Source organism: Nannobrachium achirus (assembly GCF_963921795.1).
Source record: "Nannobrachium achirus genome assembly, chromosome: 6".
Lineage (NCBI taxonomy): Eukaryota > Metazoa > Chordata > Actinopteri > Myctophiformes > Myctophidae > Nannobrachium > Nannobrachium achirus.
Window position 1 is genome coordinate 41,693,350 of NC_137815.1, and position 20,712 is coordinate 41,714,061.

The following is a 20,712-nucleotide window of genomic DNA, read 5'->3' on the forward strand; positions in this document are numbered from 1 at the left end:
CAGCAGTATTTACTGTAAAACACCAGTGCAGATGCACAGTATAAATATAGACCATCCAAGGCCAGTCGTCATTGGTTGTAGTATGTGATAGGGAGCATAGATCCAGTCAGTGTGTAATGCGGCACCAATACACAAGTACTGACGCATCACAACGTGCACCGCATTTAATGGTGTCATCAGTTCCATGGGGTGCACCTTTTTCAGCCAGTTAATCGCACCGCAAAGAGAGCGATGGTGCCACAAAGTGTTTTGAATTGATTGACTCGGCGTCAGTGCTCCAGAGGATTTAAGAGGTCCCATCGCTCCAGTGCGTGGCCCACTCCTTTTTATGGATGACTTCTGACTTCTCTGTCTGGAACTGTGGCCGGTCCTCGCGAGGAATCTTCACCGCATGGTACTGAGGCACTTTCTCTTGGTACTGGACCCGCCGGAAAAAGCCACACTGTTGCACATAATGAAGGAAAGAAAGAAAGAAAGAAAGAAAGAAAGAAAGAAAGAAAGAAAAAGGCAGAAAAGAGGAGAATTACTTTAGTGCAACAGCCTACTTTCCACTAAATGATGTGGAACCAATGTGCTGAGCCAAAGGCAAGGTGATCTTTCAATAACACTTAAGGACACTAAAAGAACATCCACATGCTCTATCATTCCATAAGTCAGCTTTGCTCTGAAGTGTAGTTGCGTGCGAAACCCTCAAAACACCCATTAGGAGAAAACACACAATATATATATATTAACATGGACAAACGCAGGGGAAAACACACAATCTATTAAGCACAAGACCTCTTGACAAGTTCATTCTGGCATATGACAAGAGCTTGGTGTTAGACGTGCACGGACTGAAAATGCTAATAGAGTGGAGGGTGAATGGCAAACAGCTCATGGGGAGGAATAGTCTGGATCTGTGCCAGAATGAACCAGACCTGAGAGGGCAGGATGGAGGTGAACAGGTAGGTTATGGGTTTGAGAGTAAAAAGTAGATTATAATTATATAGACTGCCACAACTACTCCTTTTTTGTTTTTTCACATTATGAGCCTTAAAGCTGCAATTCTTAACTTGTCTTAAGTGAATATACTGTGGTGGTTGTAGTTGGTCTCCCTACTATTCTATTCTATTTGAGGCATTAAGATCCTGTGGTCCAGTAGGACCACTACTGGTTGACTGGAGGAATCGCATGAAACTGAAATGGAAACAAACAACTCGCCTTCCTAAATGTGCTTTCTGTTATAGCCCAAAAGGGAAAACAAGGGAAATACAAGAAAATGATGCAGGATTGCAGCTTTGCATTTTCAAAGCATCCCTATTTTGGTCATCATTATAGCTCACAATGCGTTTCAATGCGACACATTGTGAGATTGTAGATTTTTAGATTTCTATTATTGCTATTTTTGAAATAGGCCTTTGGTGGTTAAGCCCATTATGTTTATAAGCATGTTTTGCTTGTAAAACTGTTATTTCCGCTGAGCATATCCATCATGCGATGAAGCATAGGCTTAAGTAGTAAAACAAATCCAGGGGTGGAATGCACCGGGATGTGTGTCAGCCATTTGTTTTAGTTTTCTCTCATTTGCATTTCAAAATGTTTCACCAAATCATGCCATATATTACACACCAACACACAGGCACATCAGGGCAGGGTGAGGCTGGTGCACTGTGGGTATAGACGGGTGAGGATGTTTACCGCTTGGGGGAGAGGGTGGAGGGGAGAGCAGGCCAGAGCAAAGGGTTTGTTTTGGAGGCGGTGGTCCGGGGGTTTGAGACCCTATAGCTCTGACACCTGCTTCTCCGCCTCCGAAGGCTGGACCCCGAGGTGGGCGCGGTAGTATTCTGTGTCATAGTGGCGGCGAGGCTCAGTGCGCTTGAAGAACCCACACTAGGATCCCAGATGACCCCAGAGAGGTGAGGTGAACAGGAAAAGGAAAGTGTACAGATGGATGGATGGATGGATGGATGGATGGATGGATGGATGGAAATTATGGAGCAATAGAGGAGGGAAATTAGAGAGTTGGAAGGTGGAATATTGGATCCCCAGATGAAGTTGAGAAGGAGAAAGACATAGAGAAGAAGGAATGAGATAAAAACGAATATACCGGTAAATTGTATATATACTGACTGTATATATAGTAATTGAGGAAATGAGACAGAGAGGTCAAACATGATTACTTGAACAAAAGGGGAAACAAATGAGAGTGAGCTGGAAAATATAAACAGTTTAAATGACAGAAGAGAAATCAAAGAGAAATAATTGTCCTATCAAAGAGTACTGAAATGGCCTGGGGGAAATGACAGTGGTGAAGGAAGGAAGTGAAGCTCTTGCATTGCGCAGAAGGTGTGCGGCAGCTTCCGGCGCCGCAGCCGAGTGTGATCTACAAGCTCACAACGGTTGCATCTGCGACGCGATGTGAGCTTGTATGTCTGCTGTTAACCGGAAGTGTCCCGCAGATAATGCTACAGTAAATTCTCGCGGAAACAGGTGGATTAATACTGAACCAAATAAAAGGTATTAACAAGAGTTATGTGGTGTGGACTCTGACATCCACTAAAGTTAGAAGGACTATGAAGGATATATTTATTGTTATCTCTGTTTTAGACAGCCCTTATTGTCCTCTCTCACTTTAGGGGGTTCTCATTATCTCATTGTTGTGTGTGGGTCTTACCTTCCACAGTGCTATGACCAGCAGGGTCAACAGTAGGATTCCTAACAGCACAGCGATGAGGATCCACCACCAGCGGATCTGGTACTGATCAGCCAGTCCTGGTTCTGGGTAGATCATCACTGAAACCTGCAGAACACAGTGTTTTTGTTTAACTTTGCAATAAGGATGAGGCAACCACAATATCGCCACTCACAGGTTAATAGTTTATTATTAAGAGCAAAGATTAACACATTTCCGCTAAAAGCCATCATCAGCACGATGGTCGTGGGTCTGTATTTCATTATGGTACAGTGGATAAGGTTTATCCTACTAATTTAAGGAACCTTTGTCATTCTGTGATTCTGTCAGATCCACGCACTTTTCTCCTCAGTGGCTTGAGCAATTAAATGGTAAATGGTGCATTTATATAGCACCTTTATCCAAAGCGCTTTACAGAGATTATGCCTTACATTCACCCATTCACACACACATTCATACACCGATGGCAGAAGAAACATGCAAGGCACCAGCCTGTTCACCGGGAGCAACTAGGGGTTCAGAGTCTTGCTAAAGGACACTAACTCGAGCCCGGGATCGAACTGGGAACACTTCGGGAACCCTCTGTGTTCTAAGACAGCAACTCTACCCCTGAGCCACTGCTGCCCCTGATCTGAACTGATCTGAACTTCCACACGGGCATTGGCCAATAGCATATGCAGACACTTGCATCTGCGCTGTTTACACAATAACAATAATAAACAGTTTGTGCGCATACAGTATAGTAGCCTGGCGGGGCCCGACGTTATCTGTGTTCATTCCTTCCACAGTATAACGTCTGGCCTTTGGCCTATTGGCAGCTTGAAAAGTGGGCGGGAGTACTTGCCTTGACAGACAGACTCCTCTAACCAATCACCATCTCTCAGCCAGTCGGAAGAACGGCAAACAAACACGTCTTTTCGGCCGATAAACTCCACTAGCGCATCCTCCGTGTTGCTTTTTAATTGTTGTAATTGATTCCAACTCTGAAATAACTGCACTTATTGGTTGTTTTATGGTTAGAGCGTTAACTGTTACACTTTTTGCATCGCGAGGGCAGCCATTGTTGTTTTGAAAATGCTGCAGCCAGCAGCATGCATCTACGTCACCGTCTACACATGGACCAATCAGGGAAATCTTTTCACTTGTTGTCAGGAAGACTACGTTTGTTGTGCGGAAGCATAGTGCGGAAGCAGTCACTGATTGGCCCCGATCAGAGAATAATCGGTATACTCGCTGCCAATCAACGGAAGTCCAGACGTTATACTGTGGAAGGAATGAGTGAGTGAACGCAGATGACGTCGGGCCCCGCCAGGCTAACAGTATAGGGCCACAGGCTCTGTTGTCGCGTTACGTTCCCTATAGGACTTGTAGATGTTTCAGATTTACTGAGCAGGCCGCTGCCTATTGGCCGCTGCCTATTGGCCGCTGCCTATTGGCTCTGTTGTCATGGATACGGTCCACGCAGAATATGGGATCTCTTGCAGCTGGGTGATCTTGGCTTCGGGGCTACAATTTACACACACAACACCACAGACAGCGCTACAAAGTTAAAGGAATTTGATTTAGCGGCTGTGACATCCTTTTATGGGCTGAGGGCCGCTTCCATATCACTCGTACGCACATTGATGCACTTTGACACCGGGACGTAAAATGACCGGGTTGTCACACTCACACACACCACGCTAGACGCCAACAGAATTCAAATGACCAGCGCTCCTGAGCGCCTAACCCCAAAGCCTGCATATAATTTGGGTGTGCACAATCCCTATAATTGAAGATTTATTTGTAAATGGGTGCATCAATATAGTCAATTTCAATTCAAATGAGCTTTATTGGCATGAGAAAACATACGTTTGTATTGCTAAAGCAAGTGTGAAAATATAATAAAAATGTCTGTACCTGTGATGCCGCGTCCATGAGGATCAGATGTTTGATGGTGGACTTGACGGTTATGTTGGCTCTGACCAGCAGCTCCACAGCACTGACTGCTGGAAACTCCTGAAAGAGACAGACAGAGATAAAGAAACCATTATCAATTATGCTGAAAGGGTGGTCCCTGCATTGTTGTATTGTAGGCAGCTGTCACTATTCCTGCTTCCTTCCCTCAGTTGCATTCCTTGAATTCTCCTCTAGGTGTCACATTAGTTTCAGTTTTTGGTTCTTCTAAAAAGTGTTATGACTTGAGTATTCCTCTGCCCTCCATGAGTCCTATTTCAGTGGTGATGTATTATATTGTGTGACTGTAAGTCACTGTTTTTCATGAGTAACAAGAAACTGTACTGTAGGCTACTGACACTTCAGCACTGTAAAATTTAGACTAGCCCTTTTTTCTTGTTTGTATACACTCCGTGGTTCAGGTACTTTGCCCCTACGCTACCCAATCACATTAATTTGAGAAGAAAAACATTTTATTTTTAAATTAAATAGTATATACATTGATCTCTAAAAGAGTAAGAGATGTTCTTGCAAGGTAAACAATCTTTGTTTCTCATCTAAATTTAAATAAAATGGATCACAGTAGATGCATTCTCTCACACAGTTATAATTTTTAGAATGCAGCTGAGACAGTCGTGTAATGGACCAAGCTCTCTCACCTCTATGAACGTGCTGTTCCACAGCCTGGCATGGATGTTGAGGACAGCCTTGCCAGAAAAGCTATGCAGCGGACATTGGATGAGAACACAGCGTGCTGTGTTCAAGAGACAGTCCTGGAGGAGAGACAAGACATCAATATTGATCTAGTTAAGATGTGATTGGTTTTTGATTGATTGATTGAATACTTTATTAACAGTTTGCAAAAAGTACGTACAGTTATACAATAATGCTAAAAGCATAACACAAAAAGCCCTGTAGTCCATTGTGGTCCTGTGATTTCAATTCATCAAGACATAGGCTATATGGACTTACAATAACTTAAGAGAGACTTGATCATGACGAAAGAACACTTTTATTCCCTTCAAGATACCATATACATTTCCTTATTTATTTGGTTCCTCGTCTCTTGTTATTCTCAATGATATTGTGCACATGTTCATGAGCTGGTGATTCAGATTCTTTCTTATACTACCTCTCCCCCCCCCCCCCCCCCCATCTCCCCCCACCGTCTTATACAGTAACTGTCTTGAATGTTGAATGCAAATGTGTTTTGTCTCTCTCATTTCTCTGTATCTCTCCGTATCCCTGTATATTAAAGGGTGAGACTTCCTCACAGAAAATATGTAACTTTATCCTGTTCCTTTTTGTCAGGTTTTAATGATCAAACTAATGATTGTGTCCATCTTACCAGTGTGACAGACTTGCGTCTCTCTGAAGCAGCAACAGATGGTGTGGTTCTTCCCACGCTGCCTTTGGTCATGACCTGACCGGCCTCCTCTGGGTGGGACCGGACCTTCCTGCCCGCCTGGGGGGGTGAGAGAACACAACAAAGGTCTTAGAAAGTGTCAGGAGACATTAGAACGGTGATTCTCAAACCTTTTCACTTCAAGTAGTCCCTGTTTACTTTGCATTAGGCCACTGAACCCCATAACTCTGAGAGTGTAGAAATGCAACCTACAGTAATCCATTTGGATCCATTTGTACAGTTAGTAAAACATTTTCATCTACTATTTTCGACAAAAAGCATAAATCAAGCTTTACAGATAATATCGGTAAAGCTGTATACTATACAGTCACATAGGTCATGCTTTTTATATGTTTTTTATATACACGTTGGTTGCTGGCAAGCTACTGCTCAATCCTCAATTAGAACTGTTTGGAAATGCCAACAGCTTAACTTCTGGGTGTATATATAGACAATGTGAGACCTTCTGCAAAGCGTAATTTATATTCCATCACACGATGGTGTTGCTTGCCAACAAGGACAGATTTTTAAGGTAACAACATATCACATTGCAACATAAATTAAACTTAATGGCAGGCAACTGCTGTTGAGCCACACAAGAATGGAATGGCTTCAGCTGTAATCCGAAAGGTCTCTTCACTACATTTTCTGATAGTTTATACTTCTACTCCATTACATCTCAGAGGAAAAACCTTACTACACTTATTTGACAGCTTTAGTTATAGTTACTTTATAAAGTTAGAATATTATAAAAAACATACTATAATCGCCACTAAGTTATGCTTCGGCTATTTAAAAATAGCAGATCTACAAGCTTGAAGATTTGCCTTTTGTGAAGGTTTGTCAAATTGGCATCAAAAGCACATTTTGATGTCAATATTTTTTTTAATTTACGCGTTTTTTAATATTGTGGTACTGCTATTTTATTTAAGCAAAACAAAATGTCATGACGACTTCTTCCACCATTAACTCAGAGCAGTGGTTGGAAAAGTACTCAAATTTAAAGTAAAAGTATCAATACTGCAATTTAGAAATACTCTGTTTTACAAGTAAAAGTCCGGAATTAAACATTTACTTGAGTAAAAAGTATTGGTATGAAAATGTACTTCATGTACCAACAGTAGAAACTACTGATTGTGTCCCATTTCACAAGTTTTCAAATGTATAAAATGTATCAAAATCTTTTGAAAATAGCAAATCTACAAGCTCACAATGCGTTGCATCGCGACACATTGTGAGCTTGTAGATCGTCTATTTTCAAATGGCTCAAATGTATGTAGGGCTGAAGTGGGTAATGCATGTTTTGTAATAATAATCCAAATCTACAAAGTAACTAGTAACTAAAGTTTTCAAATAATTGTAATGGATAATCTGAGATGTAGTGGAGTAGAAGTAAAAGTATTGAAAATTGCAAGTACTCAGTTAACTTAATACCTTAAAATTGTACTTATGTAGGCTACTGTACTTGAGTAAATGTATTTCCACCACTGACCCTGAGCTCTCCTAACTGTGGTGGTTCTGTGGCTGGACTCTGTGTGGTGGGAGGAGGTATTGTTTTGGTTTTGTTCAGAGGGTCGATGGCTTCCATGGGGGAGCAGTGTGTTCCATTCATCTCCACGCTGGCCGGGTACAGGAGCCACTTCCCATTGGCCAGCTCATAAGGCCACATGATGTTCAGGAAGGCGGCGCCAAGCGCCTTGTCTTCTTTGCTCATATCGGCCACCTGAAAGAACCAAACGTTCCATTATAGTTGTTGATTTCTCCTTTTTGGGACAATGTTTTGAAATGGAACTAAATGGTATGAACCAATCAATGGATAAAGGCAAGGCAAGGCAAGGCAAAATTATTTGTATAGCAGGCAATACAAATTACTTTATACAAAACATTAAGAACACTAACAAAGTGAAAAAGAAACACATTATAAAAGAACATTTGGAAATTGGCAAAACAACTAAATGGGGAGGGAAAAGGGAGGAAATTATTGGCAATAAATTAGAATAAAAGGACATTTGAATGCAACAGAAAACTGTTGACATAAGAATGGAAAATGTGAATAATAAAGAATAATTTGAAGAAGTGAAAACAATACGGGAATAAGGTTGCAGTTGAGCGTAAAATATGAATCAAAGCCTCAGTATGAAGAGGAAGCAGCAAACAGAAAGGTCTTCAGTATTATTTAAAAGAACTTAGAGTTGTATAGCAGACCTGCTGTTTTCTGGTATGTTCCACATATCTGGGGCATATAAACTGAACGATAAAGATAAAGGTATATAAGTATATGAATAATGACATATTTTCATTGACTGATTCATTGATTATATCTATTATTTGAGCGAAGTCACCAGTTGGTCTATGCATATCATTTCTAATTCATATAGCTCAACATCAAAGATGTGTCATTATCACATACTGGTATGCATCAAAAGAAACACACAAGCACGCATGCACACACTCAAACACACAAACACACACACACACACACACACACACACACACACACACACACACACACACACACACACACACACACACACACACACACCCGCACGCACGCACACACACACACACACACACACACACACACACACATGTACCTAGGGGCATCACAGGGGGGGGGGGGGGGGGGGGGGGGGAATTGGGACTGAGTAACTAGGGCCCAAGGTGGAGGGGCCTTAATTATGTTATACTTTAGCTATTGAAAAATAGCAGATATACAAGCTCAAAACGCAGCACAGAGTGCCGTGCTGCGAGCTTGTAGATCTGCTATTTTTGAAAAGTCGTGAAAATGTGAGCAAATCTTTGAGTATTTTTTAAGCGAACATTTGTAACTCAAATTTTGCTTCTGGGGGGTCCCTGAAACTAAATATTTTGAGATAGGGGTACCGTGGCCAAATAAATATAATTTTGGGGGTACTTCACAGGAAAAGGTTTGAGCACTACTGACCGAAAAAAAAAAAAAAAAGATTTGAAATATTCAAAGATGATTTTTCAAGATTTTTTAAAAATAGCAGATCTACAAGAGTGCCGAGCTGTGAGCTTGTATATATATATACTGTATATATTCAATTAATATATAATATATATATATATATATATATATATATATATATATATATATATATATATATATACACAGTATACTATATTAAACCTATGAAGAACATTCATGGGGGGGCCGCAATCCTTGTACCTAGGGCCCAGAATTTGGTGCGACACCCCTGCATGTACCTTACCGTGAACTCAAAATCCACAGGGCTTCCAATTTCTTCCAGATCATTCATGGCACTTTCTCCTCTCACAACCCCACTGAAGAACAGCTGGTGAGGTTTTGCCAGTCTGTGGGAACACAAAGTACGAGAAGGGTTTAGGAAGTTAACATGACTGAAAAACACGCGTGCCTGTGTGCGTGCATGTGTGTGAAGGGTCCCTGCTTTCATCAGAACCACTGATTTATACTTTGTTATGTGTTGGTTTCGTGCTGCGATGCACTGTGAGGTTGTATACTGGCAATTGTCAGGTCGGGCAGCAGGCAGCAGCAGCTTACAGGTACAGAGAGGACACACGTGTACTCTACAAGTTAGCATGGCACACTGCCACGTCACTAAGAGCTCCTAAGACAGTCAATCAATACACTGTTAATTCTCACAGACACTTTAATCCATGACAATAGAGTCTGTGCAAAAATAACAAGGGCTAATGCAGAGTTTCAAACCTATAGAAAATTAACATGACTGTAAATCCCTAATTATACAGTATATATATATTGTTGTATGGCGAGAATAGTGAAAATAGCTTACAATGTGTCATGTGAGCTTGTAGATGTGTTATTTTTGTTATCTTGAGAAAATTTTAAAATAAAAAAATACAAATACCTACCGGTATACCGGTAATTCTCATTCACAATCTCATTGTGATGCGTTGTGATCTTATCTTTTCTCTGATTCAACCCCAGAATAAGCATGTTCCTGTTCGGTTAATGTGTTAGGTTAATGTGTTAAGAGTTATGAGAACGCTGCGCTTACCCAATGACAGACAGGGGGAGCTCTATCACCACTTTAGCGTAGGCTGTGACTGGGACCAGGTCGGACTGCTCGCTGATACTGAGAACACAACCATGAAATATTCAATACATCACTCAGAAATACATGGACGTGAAGGGTTTGATTGAGACTGTGTTATCAAGTCAAATATTATAACTTATGAATGAAATAAGAATAATCATTATCATCATCATCGTCATACTAATACACTGATTTAGAAAGCACTTTTCGAAACAGAGTTACCAAGTGCTTTACAATAGTAACACATACAACAACAGTGGAGTAAAAATCTTTAAAACAAAGAGCATCAATTAAAACAAGTGTAAACAAATTAAGACAAACATGAAGTTTAGAAGAAATAAAAGTAGCAATAAAAGAATAAAACTAAGACAATGCCTTAATAAAAGTAGGTTTTCAGAAATGATTTAAAAGATGCCAGAGCTAGCCTGAGAAATGCTTTAATGTTTACTGTTTAACATCAGATAAAACTCACGTTGCCAACAGCAGATCCATGCTCAGCTCGGTGGTTTCTATAGTGATGTACTCTGTGCTCAGCAGGATGTAGAACGTCACCTGAGAGACAAACCAAACAAAGACATGAATGAATATATTAGTCGGGGATCCACATGCCCAAAAGCTCAAGGAATAGGGTTGAACCTGTGATTTTCTGCCGCACTTTTTATTTCTGTTTTAACTAGAAATATAAAAAATCACACCCGTGTGAAGTGGAGCTGTGTGTGTGTGTGTGTGTGTGTGTGTGTGTGTGTGTGTGTGTGTGTGGATCATGTGTACCGATTTTTGTGACATTTGAAGAAAATATGTAGGAAAAGGAGCAAAAAGTGTGTTTTGGAGAAAATTCAAGATGGCGGAAAATCTATCATGGCGCAAATGGGCGTGGCCTATATGGGGAGATGCGTCATGACCCAAGGAATCCAGGGAAAAAATATTTTTAATTTTCCGACCTACGGTTCAAGAGTTACAGGCCAAAACGTAAAGTGGGGTGTTATGGCGCCACCATGCGGCCAAATGACACAATTATTTTTTATTTAATCCTTGAAATCATTATGAACCTCCTCTCCAAGTCTTGAAACTCTAGCCCCTATGGTTTGCGAGAGACAAATAATTGAATGTGAGTTTTTGCGATTCCCATTATAAGTCAATGGGGAAAATTAATTCACTAATAAATTAATATCAATTAAACTATAGAACCTTTCTCTTAGAAAAGTAATAGCCCACGATTCCCGAGTAAGCCGTTCGATTTGACATATGGCGCGAGTGTGTGGTGGCAAAACTGTGGGACTAGTGGCGTGCCGAAGTTTAGGAAGTTCAGGCTACATACAGACACACACACAGACAGACACACAGACAGACAGACCCACACGGCCACGTATAGGGAGCCTGTGCTTCACACAGCTCCAAAAAGAAGAAAAAGAATCTGCTTTAAGTAGCATGTGAGGGGTCAAACTAGGGGTTCTTCATCATTCTGAATCCATTGCAATCATTTGTTTTGCATGAAAACATTCCTTGGGCAAAATATTGGCCCCCAACAACTGTGAAAAGTGATGAGTCATCACCTTTTTCCCACTTTTCACAGTTTTGGGTGGCCACAATTTTGCCCAAGGAATGTTTTTCATGCAAAATAAATGCTTGCAATGGATTCAGAATGATGAAGAACCCCTAGTTTGACCCCTCACATGCTACTTAAAGCCTTAAATATTTCTAGTGGAGTCAATGGGACAGTGAATATACAAATGGCCATAATTTTTTTTCGCGATGTTTCCGGCAGAGCAGGCCTCTCATTCTGTGGACCTTAATGACCAAACTAATAGATAAAACAGAAATAAAAAGTGCGGCAGAACATCACAGGTCCTCTCCCATTTTGGTGACTGGATCCCCGGCTATATAATACAAAACTAATAGCAGGCTAAAATGATAATGACCACATTTTACAGTTTAACCACTTGAGCATCCATATTCTGGGAGGAACCGTTAGCGAAAAATATCCGATCTGCAAGCTCACAACGTGTCTGATCTGGTAGATTTAGACGGAAAAAAGACGTTGTGTGCTTGTAGATTGTCTATTTTCACTAGTTTGGTAACCGGGTAAACGTCTAATTTCTTTCTCTGGGTCTTGAGCTAAAAGGTTTGGGAACCCCTGCTGTAAACTACCGGTATGTGTACATTTTTGTCGGAAAATCAAGACAAAGGTCTTGAATATTCTAAACCAGAAGATTCAGTTTCAAAACTTGAATTGGATTTAAAGCGGTTTACCTCAGCGTCTCTCTTGAAAGGATTTCCCAGTTCACATGTAACCCCTGTGACATTCGGATTGAGTTGGCACACCTGTAATGACAATGGCAGTGACAGAGACATACGATTACAATAAAAAAAACACAGCAATTTAACACTAAAGTCTGTGCTAACACAGACTAGTGTCAACAAGTTAATTTGTCTATTTGTAACTCTCTCACTACATCTCAGAGGTAAATATTTGTACTTTTACTCCACTACATTTATTTGAAAACATTAGTTACTAGTTACTTTGTAGATTTTGATTATCATTAACATATATTAACCACTTCAACCTTATATCAATTCTGTCCATTTGAAAATAGCTGATTCGATCGTAACGCATTGTGAGCTTGTATTTTTATACATTTGAAAACTTGAAAAGGGACATTTTGCATAATGAGTACTTTTACTTTTGGTACTGATGCCAATACTTTTGGTACTTTTACTCAAGTAGGCCTACATTGTACATTTTGAATTCCGGACTTTTCTACATTTTCTAGTATTGGTACTTTTACTTAGACCACCACTGGACAATACAACTGACTGTAACTTAATGGGCTATACCTGGGGCAGGCCCCTGGTGGTGGAGTAGGCCAGTGACGGTGGCAGGGAGACGAGCAGCTGTGCGGCGTGGGCGTCGTCCCCGTCCTCCTGGGGGTCCTGGGGGTCCGAGGGGAAGTTGGTGACGGTGATCTCCAGGGCCACCCTCCCCCGCTGGTCCGACTTAGAGAACACCTGCACGCCATCCTCGTCTCTGGAGGACACAAACAAACAAATGCCCATGTTTATACCCAGCAATCAAGTACAGTGTAGAAGTCGATTCCCGACCACAAGGGCCAGGCACGTGCACACCAAAGGGGGCTTGAACCCCTGCCCTTTTATCCTTTTATATCTGTAAAAGGTGCCCTCTCCAGATCATGAATGCAGTTTTTACAATGGTGAAAGAAATGCTAATACCCCCTTTCCATGCCATACCTGAAGGCAGCATTCGAGAGTATTGCCTTGTCCAAACTCTCCACTGAACGAATTGCCCTCTGTGTAGAAATCCGTGCCCTTACGCCACATCTCTAGTATTGACTTGATTATGCTTAGTTCAGTGTGGTATCACGCACTGAAAATAGCTGACCTCCAACCTCCAAGGCACGTTGTGAGCTTGGAGGTCTCCTATTTTCGGTATTTACACCAAAAGGCCCTTTTATACATTTCAGCCCCTGTCTCTCTAACATTCTCTGCATCCTCCCTGATGAGGGCATTACAAGTGGGCAAACACTGAGATTTTAATGATAATATAACGTTGTAATAAAACATAAAATAATTATGACAAATGTCTTGGAAGTTTTTCTTTAAAACCTTGAAAGATTTGTTTTCATTGTGATAGCAATATATAGGAGGATATTATTCTGCCTACACATATGCCTAGTATGAGCGAATAGGGGAAGGGGATCAATGTCATGTGATTCCATTGTTTGACCCGGCAAAACCCTGAAGTGTGTCTCAAAGAATTTGATCACGGAAGGTTTAGAATATTTGGCTGTCCCGTTTTCATTTTTCACAAGATCGGTGGTTGCATTTACCTGGATGAAATACTTCACCATAAGGCAATAACAAACCCAAAATAAATCTTTTTCTTTTTTTTAATAAACATGCTATGAAACTCATCAGACAACATAACAAAGCATCCCTTCAAGATTTTCAAGTGGGCCATGATCCAGTAAAGGTTGTGAACCGCTGATCTATGCGGTCAGTTGGAATTGGAGCTCATTTAGAAACGACTTTGTGAATATGATTTTTGAATGATGGGAGAAAACAACAGTGACCATTCTGTTTTCTTCTTTAGGTTTTCATAATATAGGATGATGCATGAACACTAAAAAGCAAAAACTGAAGCGCACAAATACAGAGACATGCACACACATGCAAGAATGCCCGTGCACGCAGTCACACACACGCTGACCATATATTCCTGACCACCTGGCAAAGACATACGTTTATTATCTGTTGAGGTATACGTATGTTGCCAGGCAACAGTCTTTTGCAGCCTATAACGTGAGTTTGCAGGGTGGGGTTGCTACTAACTTTGGCAGAGGGGTGAAGAGTTCAGAGGAGTCGTCTCGGGTTCCGAACTGGTGGCGGAGCTTCAGGTTGCTCTGGCAGACCCTGTCTTCTCCACATCCCTGCTTCAGGAAATTCACCTGCAAGGACAACACTTCAACTCAACACGTTTCCATTGTGGACATTGCAGAACGAGTGCAACACTTAATCGAACTTAATCGATTATAATAAACATTTGCGATAATTTATAAATGCACCATTTACCATTTACCACTGGATTAAGGGAAACGTCAGGACACTGCAAGAGCCCTCTAGACTAGGGGTAGTAAAACATCTCACATCTTGTGAGGGAATTCTAAATTACAGTTCAGATTTTACCTAGGCATTTATTTGATTACCCCATAGACATGGTTGCCCTTTATAAATAGTAATGAGCAAGCTATTGAAGGTTGTTCACGGTGGTGCATAAAAGAGAGCCAAAATTATGAAAATAATGACATGCCCAAAATAGGGAAGCCATTTTGAAAATGGTTAAACTGGCACAATAATCTTATGAATGAATTTGAATTGAAATCATATATTTGGTATATTTTATTTGTATTACATTTTTACTCTCCTTTCTCCCCGGGGCCATGATCTAATGTGCTAATGTCACAGGGATGTGAATGTTTTGTCACAAACATGGCAAATGAAACACTACTACAAATATTACAAAGCTAAATGTTATAGGCTTTTTTAGGTGGCTTTAATCTAGGTCTACTGATTGATTTATCATCTTTTCATTGCAGCTCTAATCCTGTTGAGGATAACCTACAGTAGCCATGGCAAGCCTCAGTTACCCCTCCTGTGGGTAATCTTTTACTCAAAGAGTTGACATCATCAAACAAATATAAAAGTGTTTAGAGAGCCAGCGAGATCCACTACTGACGCTTGTTTAAGCAGTAATGCTTGTCCCTGACCTGGAAAACAGTCCCCAGGTATTTTTTTGCATTATCCTTTTAGCATGAATGTCTTACTGTACGACATGCTATTTACAGGTCAGACTAATAAAGTATTGAATCAATCAAAACCTCAGAATGGAGCTTGGTAGCAGGTACAATGTTGAGAACAGGTGGCAGCTTCTCCAGTTTCTTGACGCCCCCTGAGTGCCTGCGCGGTGGCACAGGTTTGAGGGAGTGGGTGACCACCAGCGAGATGGGACTCAGTTTGTCTCGAATGTTTTCCTGTATTCAGCAAATATAAAATAGATGAAATTATAACAGTGTTTGTATCTTGAACAAAACCCCTGGCAGTGGCTGGTTGAAGAACAGTGGTTTATTAGACGCTGTGGTCCTGTCTTGTTATCATACATTATCACCATAACATACAGTTAGTAGCTATGATCAGTATTAGTGATTCATCTGTCATTTTTATGTGACTACTTTATTCTATTTTATTGAGTTATTGTTTTTACCACATGCAGGCCTACTACATTTGTGTAAATGCAAAGTAAGTGCTGTACACGTACGCTGTAATCAGGGTGTCCTCGTAGACAGTTTGCTCTCAATGGTCTGCCCTGGATACTAATACTAATACTAATACTAATACTAATACTAATACTAATACTAATATAATACTAACCAGTAAGACGCCGAAATGTCTTGGCCATCTGGCCAGTGAGGTATATCGAACCAGTTGAGTTACCCATATATGGAGATCCCTGGTACCCATAGATATTCACAGATATGGACTTAATATTGATGACATCAAGGATCTCCATATTTGGTCATAAAAGGGATTTTGTTCCCCTGGCATCACAGCGATCTCCATATATGGGCATAAAAGGGATTTGTTCCCCTGACATCACAGTGATGTCAGAGCGTGTTGTCAGAGCGTGAGCGTCAATCAATAAAAAAGACAAGTGTTACCCATACATACAGACAGACAGACAGATAAGGTCAAGATGTGACGGTTCTGATAGTAAACTGCGACCTACTGTCGCAATAATAATAATGATTCTCAAACTATTTAATTTTAAAGACCCCCAGATAGATGCTAATCAGTGTTATTTTAACTTTGTGTACAAATGTAACAAAATTCTATTTGGTTGGAAAAGCTTAAAGGACCCTGTTTAGAATCTATATTATTGCCATTAGTCATTGCTTCAAAAAACACTGATGAATAATGAATGAGAGGCAAATAATTGATTGCCATTTCTACTCCTATTCACCTCTTCCAGCTTTCAAACGTGAATAACTGATATTATGGTTCTTACAGTATTAACACATCCTATAATAACCACAGCTGTGTTGTGTTGCTGACCTGCAGCTGGAAGATGGCACTGGTGCAGGCTTGTATGTTCTGGCCGTGCAACTCCACCTCCTCTGTCTGAGTGAACTCCGGCTCCAAAGTACTGCGACCCAGGAAGTGAACACGGTGCGGAAGGCCCAACTTCCTGCGCTCTGTGTCAGCTTCAAAGTGGACCACTAGAGCTGATGTGAGGTGGAGGGAAAGGAGCAGGAGAGACAGAGACAGAGAGAGAAATTTAGGCAGCGTTTCTCAGACATTTCCCCCCCCCAAAAAAAGACCCCCAGAAATTGATATGTTTTTGGCCTTGGACCAATTATCTGAAAATATAGGAAATTTGATTTGTGTGAAACTTTTTAAAAATTGTTAAAAGTGAATAGAACGCCAATGTGGATGAACACAACAAAGCAGAAGCTTGTATCCATTGAGGTCCACTGCATAAAAACATACAACGAAGAAAAACAAAGACAGAACAACATCGCAACAGTTTAAAAATAAAAATAAAATCCAATTAGTGGTAGAGCCTGATTCAAGATCACCCTTGAACCTTTATAGTGAAACCAGGGACTTCACTTCCATAGGCAAGGCATATATGGCTGTAAAATAAAAAGCATTTTACCCTTGGGCGTTCTAGATTTGGGGGGGTTAGAGTTCAGAGGAACCCCCTCTGTAGGAGTACCTGTGAACATCTCACTTTCTCAAAAAAAAAGAAAAAGAAATCTAGATTTTTCAAAATATTAAAATAAATAGCAGGTACGCATTGTGAGCATATATAGATGAGATGTTTCTGAATAGCTAAACCATAAAATAGGGCTAAAGTGGTAGAACAGAATGTTGATGCAATATTATTCACTATATATACAATATTGTGTGTTGGGAACCACTTAAAGCCCTTTTAAGGCCACATTCTCATAATATAATTCGGTTTAGTCGTGCGAATGGGAGGGGTGAAGTTGCCACATTCTTGCATATTTAATTGATACGTTTGCGCTCGCACTGCACATTGTCATCCGAAACAAGGAAACGCTGAGTCCACGTCTGTCCACGGGACATGTATGTATCCAAGCTGCATAATAATGCCTCCTCCATCTACCTATGTTTATCAATTCTGCAAGTTCAACTCACAATGTAACCGCAGGACGCCCGCAAAATTGCGGCACAGGCGTTAGCCTATTTATCTGCAGTCGGAAACGGGTGATCAAAAAATAAAACCAGCGGCGGCCGGAGGGACTCGCAAAATCTACCAGCAATAAATCAGACAGCAAATACTCGCGCTTACTCGCGCGCGAGTAAGGGCTTTGGGGTTTGCCCCAAACCGCGTGCCCCAAGCCTACAGAAACCACGTGCCCCAAGCATACAACCCTGATTGGCCAACCCTTGAAGCTGGTTGAGGAAATAGAATCTCAATGGATCGGTGCCAGACCGTACTACAACACCACTACCGCCAGGGGGTGTTGTTGTGTTCGGTCTGGTTTATTAACCAGGCAAGATTTAACCTGCACATGGCTCTATATAGCCTACCACAATGTTTCATTGCCTGTATTTGAGACGGATGGATTCACACCAACAGTGAAGCGTTTGCTGTAGCGAATCGAAACCACCGTGTTTTTGTGGATTGCCATTTGTTTCTTTGATTCGAAAAAGAATACGGATGCGTCTTCACACATGCCCAAACATTGTGTATTTTCCAACAATACGTTACAGGATTCGTTTTAATCGCAATAAAACGTGCCTGTGTGAATGCCGCCTATAAGGAACCCTGGATTAAGGGAAATGTCAGGACACTGAGCAACACTGAGAGCACTCCAAGAGCCCTCTAGGGCCAGTAAAACATCTCACAGCTTGTGAGGGAATTCTAAATTACAGTTCAGATTTTACCTAGGCATTTGATTACCCCATAGACATGGTTGCCCTTTATACATAGTCATGAGCGAGCTATTGAAGGTTGTTCACAGTGGTGCATAAAAGAGAGCCGTGTCTTACTGATGTGAGGTGAGTAGCGCTTCGGTTTGGCTGTGAAGCTGAAGCAGGCGGTGACTTCAACGCTGAGAAAAAGACAAAAAAGAAGTGTGATGTTAAATATGTGTAAATGTTTTGTAAATTATTATTATTTATGTAGTATGGTAAGTATGTCTCCTTACCATACTCCATCTCTGCCCTTGCAGTTGCGCTGCTCCAGATCAATGTTCTCTGGATCAATAGATATGTCTCTGATCAACTGGAGCACAGGACAAGACCTTGGAAACACATGCATGGCTATTATAGAAAGGCAGCACAACAACAACAACAACAACAACAACAACAACAACAACAACAACAACAACATGAACGGTAATGGTATGCTCAGTGAAATTGTGTCTCTGCAATGTGTGATAAAGATTTGGGGCAGATCTGATCAGTTCATGATTTGTGTTATTTTGTGCAAAACGGGCCACTCCCACAAACTTTGAAAGACAATCACAGGCAATTAGCCCTATTCACGGCCCGCCCACTCAGCAACTTCCTGGTGCTGAAGTCACGTTTTGAAGGGTATAACCCTGCTAAAAGTAAAAGCCCATAGAGTTAACACAGAAAGAGTTAACACACAAATGTAATGCAATTTCCGAATTGTGAAGTATAAAATACGGCTAGCATGATCAAGAACACAAGATAGTAAAAGGCACAAAGCGGTATAATTTACTTTACCGTTCGAAATAATTATTTGTTTGCTTTAAGTCCAGCAATTTCTGTGTTATTTTATCTTCAAAGCTGACGTCAGCACCAGGAAGTTTTGCTGAGTGGGCGGGCCGTGAATAGGGCTAATTGGAATGGAATATTTAAAGTCTGATCACGTGACCTCAGAGTGTAGTACTGATTTGCATGAGACTTGGACAAGCTGTATTGGAGTAGTAACAAAATGTGTTTTGAAGAAAATGCAAAAGAATAAAGAAAGAAATTCTAATTATTGTCAGGCAGAAATGGTCAGGGCCTATATTGGGGAGTTGTGTCATGAAAACTACTACAACTTTAGTCATGATCCAAGTAATGTATTGATGTACATTGTACAACCTACGGTTCAAGAGTTATACATCAAAACATGAAGCAATCTGTTATAGTGCCACAAGCTGATTTGAAACAACAGAGTCGCATGCACACGCACACTCCCTACTGGATAGTAGTGCAGATTCCATTCCAGTTTTCTATTTTCATACATTAACTGCATTGGAAAGTATGTCTGTACAAACCACAGGCAGGACTTGGTCCAAGGTTGAGAACATTTGAGGCATTTCACACAACTGTGAAAAGTAAATGTCTGCTCACCTGAATAGAACCACTGCGTCACTGAGTGAACCCACGGACAGGTCTGGGTAATGGTTCTTATCAATGTCCAAACCACCTGAGATGGAATAGCCAAAACGCTTCACATCATAGTCCCGACCATCCAGCACCTGGAGGGTTAACACCACTGGTCACTATCTTTGTCATCTGTTTACTGGTTAGACAGGTCACAACGGAATTCACAGGTTTTCATTCTTTCTGGGCTTTTATTTTTCCATATCCATGGTACAACTCACCTGTGCTGGCTTTGTTTCAATGCCAAAATCGGAGCCTCTGTAGATAAAGACTTTACCATCTCCGTCAAACGGTGCACCCACAGCAATGTCTGAACAGATATGACAGATTGACACTCATAATTAGATATCACATATTCCATGGTCTAGTATTTTACCAGTAAGACTCCCTAATCGGGAGATAAGCGACCGTTGGTCGCTTATCTCCATAAATAGAGCAAAAATGTGTTTTTCCAAAATCTTCCTGATCCATGTTGTTGACATGAGTGTAGACATACTGTGTAGTGATTTTGTGATTTTAGGGCAAAATCTGAATCGGCCTCATGGTGGCGCTAGAGGGCCATGTGAGAAATGAGGGGTGGGGTCTCCTCGCCGCCAAGGCGGACGAATAGGTACCGGCCCCGGCTCTCCCGGTCGCTCCTAGCCCGAGTTACGGCATTTTATGTGAGCTGCAGTGGCAGGGGGTCCTCCACTGGG

The 20,712-nt window shown here is 41.1% G+C and overlaps 1 protein-coding gene across 1 annotated transcript in view; it reads right to left on the reverse strand.

Moving 5' to 3' along the window:
• Nucleotides 1-286: 286 nt before the first annotated feature.
• itga7 (integrin, alpha 7) overlaps nt 287-20,712 on the reverse strand; it is a gene marked incomplete at both ends in the record, with an annotated part of 63,885 nt that continues 43,459 nt past the window's right edge. The window contains 18 exon segments of the mRNA XM_080728237.1: nt 287-442; nt 2,657-2,782; nt 4,574-4,672; nt 5,269-5,382; nt 5,958-6,074; nt 7,507-7,737; nt 9,248-9,350; nt 10,037-10,114; nt 10,548-10,627; nt 12,326-12,397; nt 12,911-13,100; nt 14,423-14,538; nt 15,469-15,621; nt 16,700-16,869; nt 18,668-18,729; nt 18,826-18,921; nt 19,985-20,112; nt 20,239-20,327. Of these exon segments, the coding sequence (XP_080584363.1) occupies nt 287-442; nt 2,657-2,782; nt 4,574-4,672; nt 5,269-5,382; nt 5,958-6,074; nt 7,507-7,737; nt 9,248-9,350; nt 10,037-10,114; nt 10,548-10,627; nt 12,326-12,397; nt 12,911-13,100; nt 14,423-14,538; nt 15,469-15,621; nt 16,700-16,869; nt 18,668-18,729; nt 18,826-18,921; nt 19,985-20,112; nt 20,239-20,327 (2,180 nt within the window).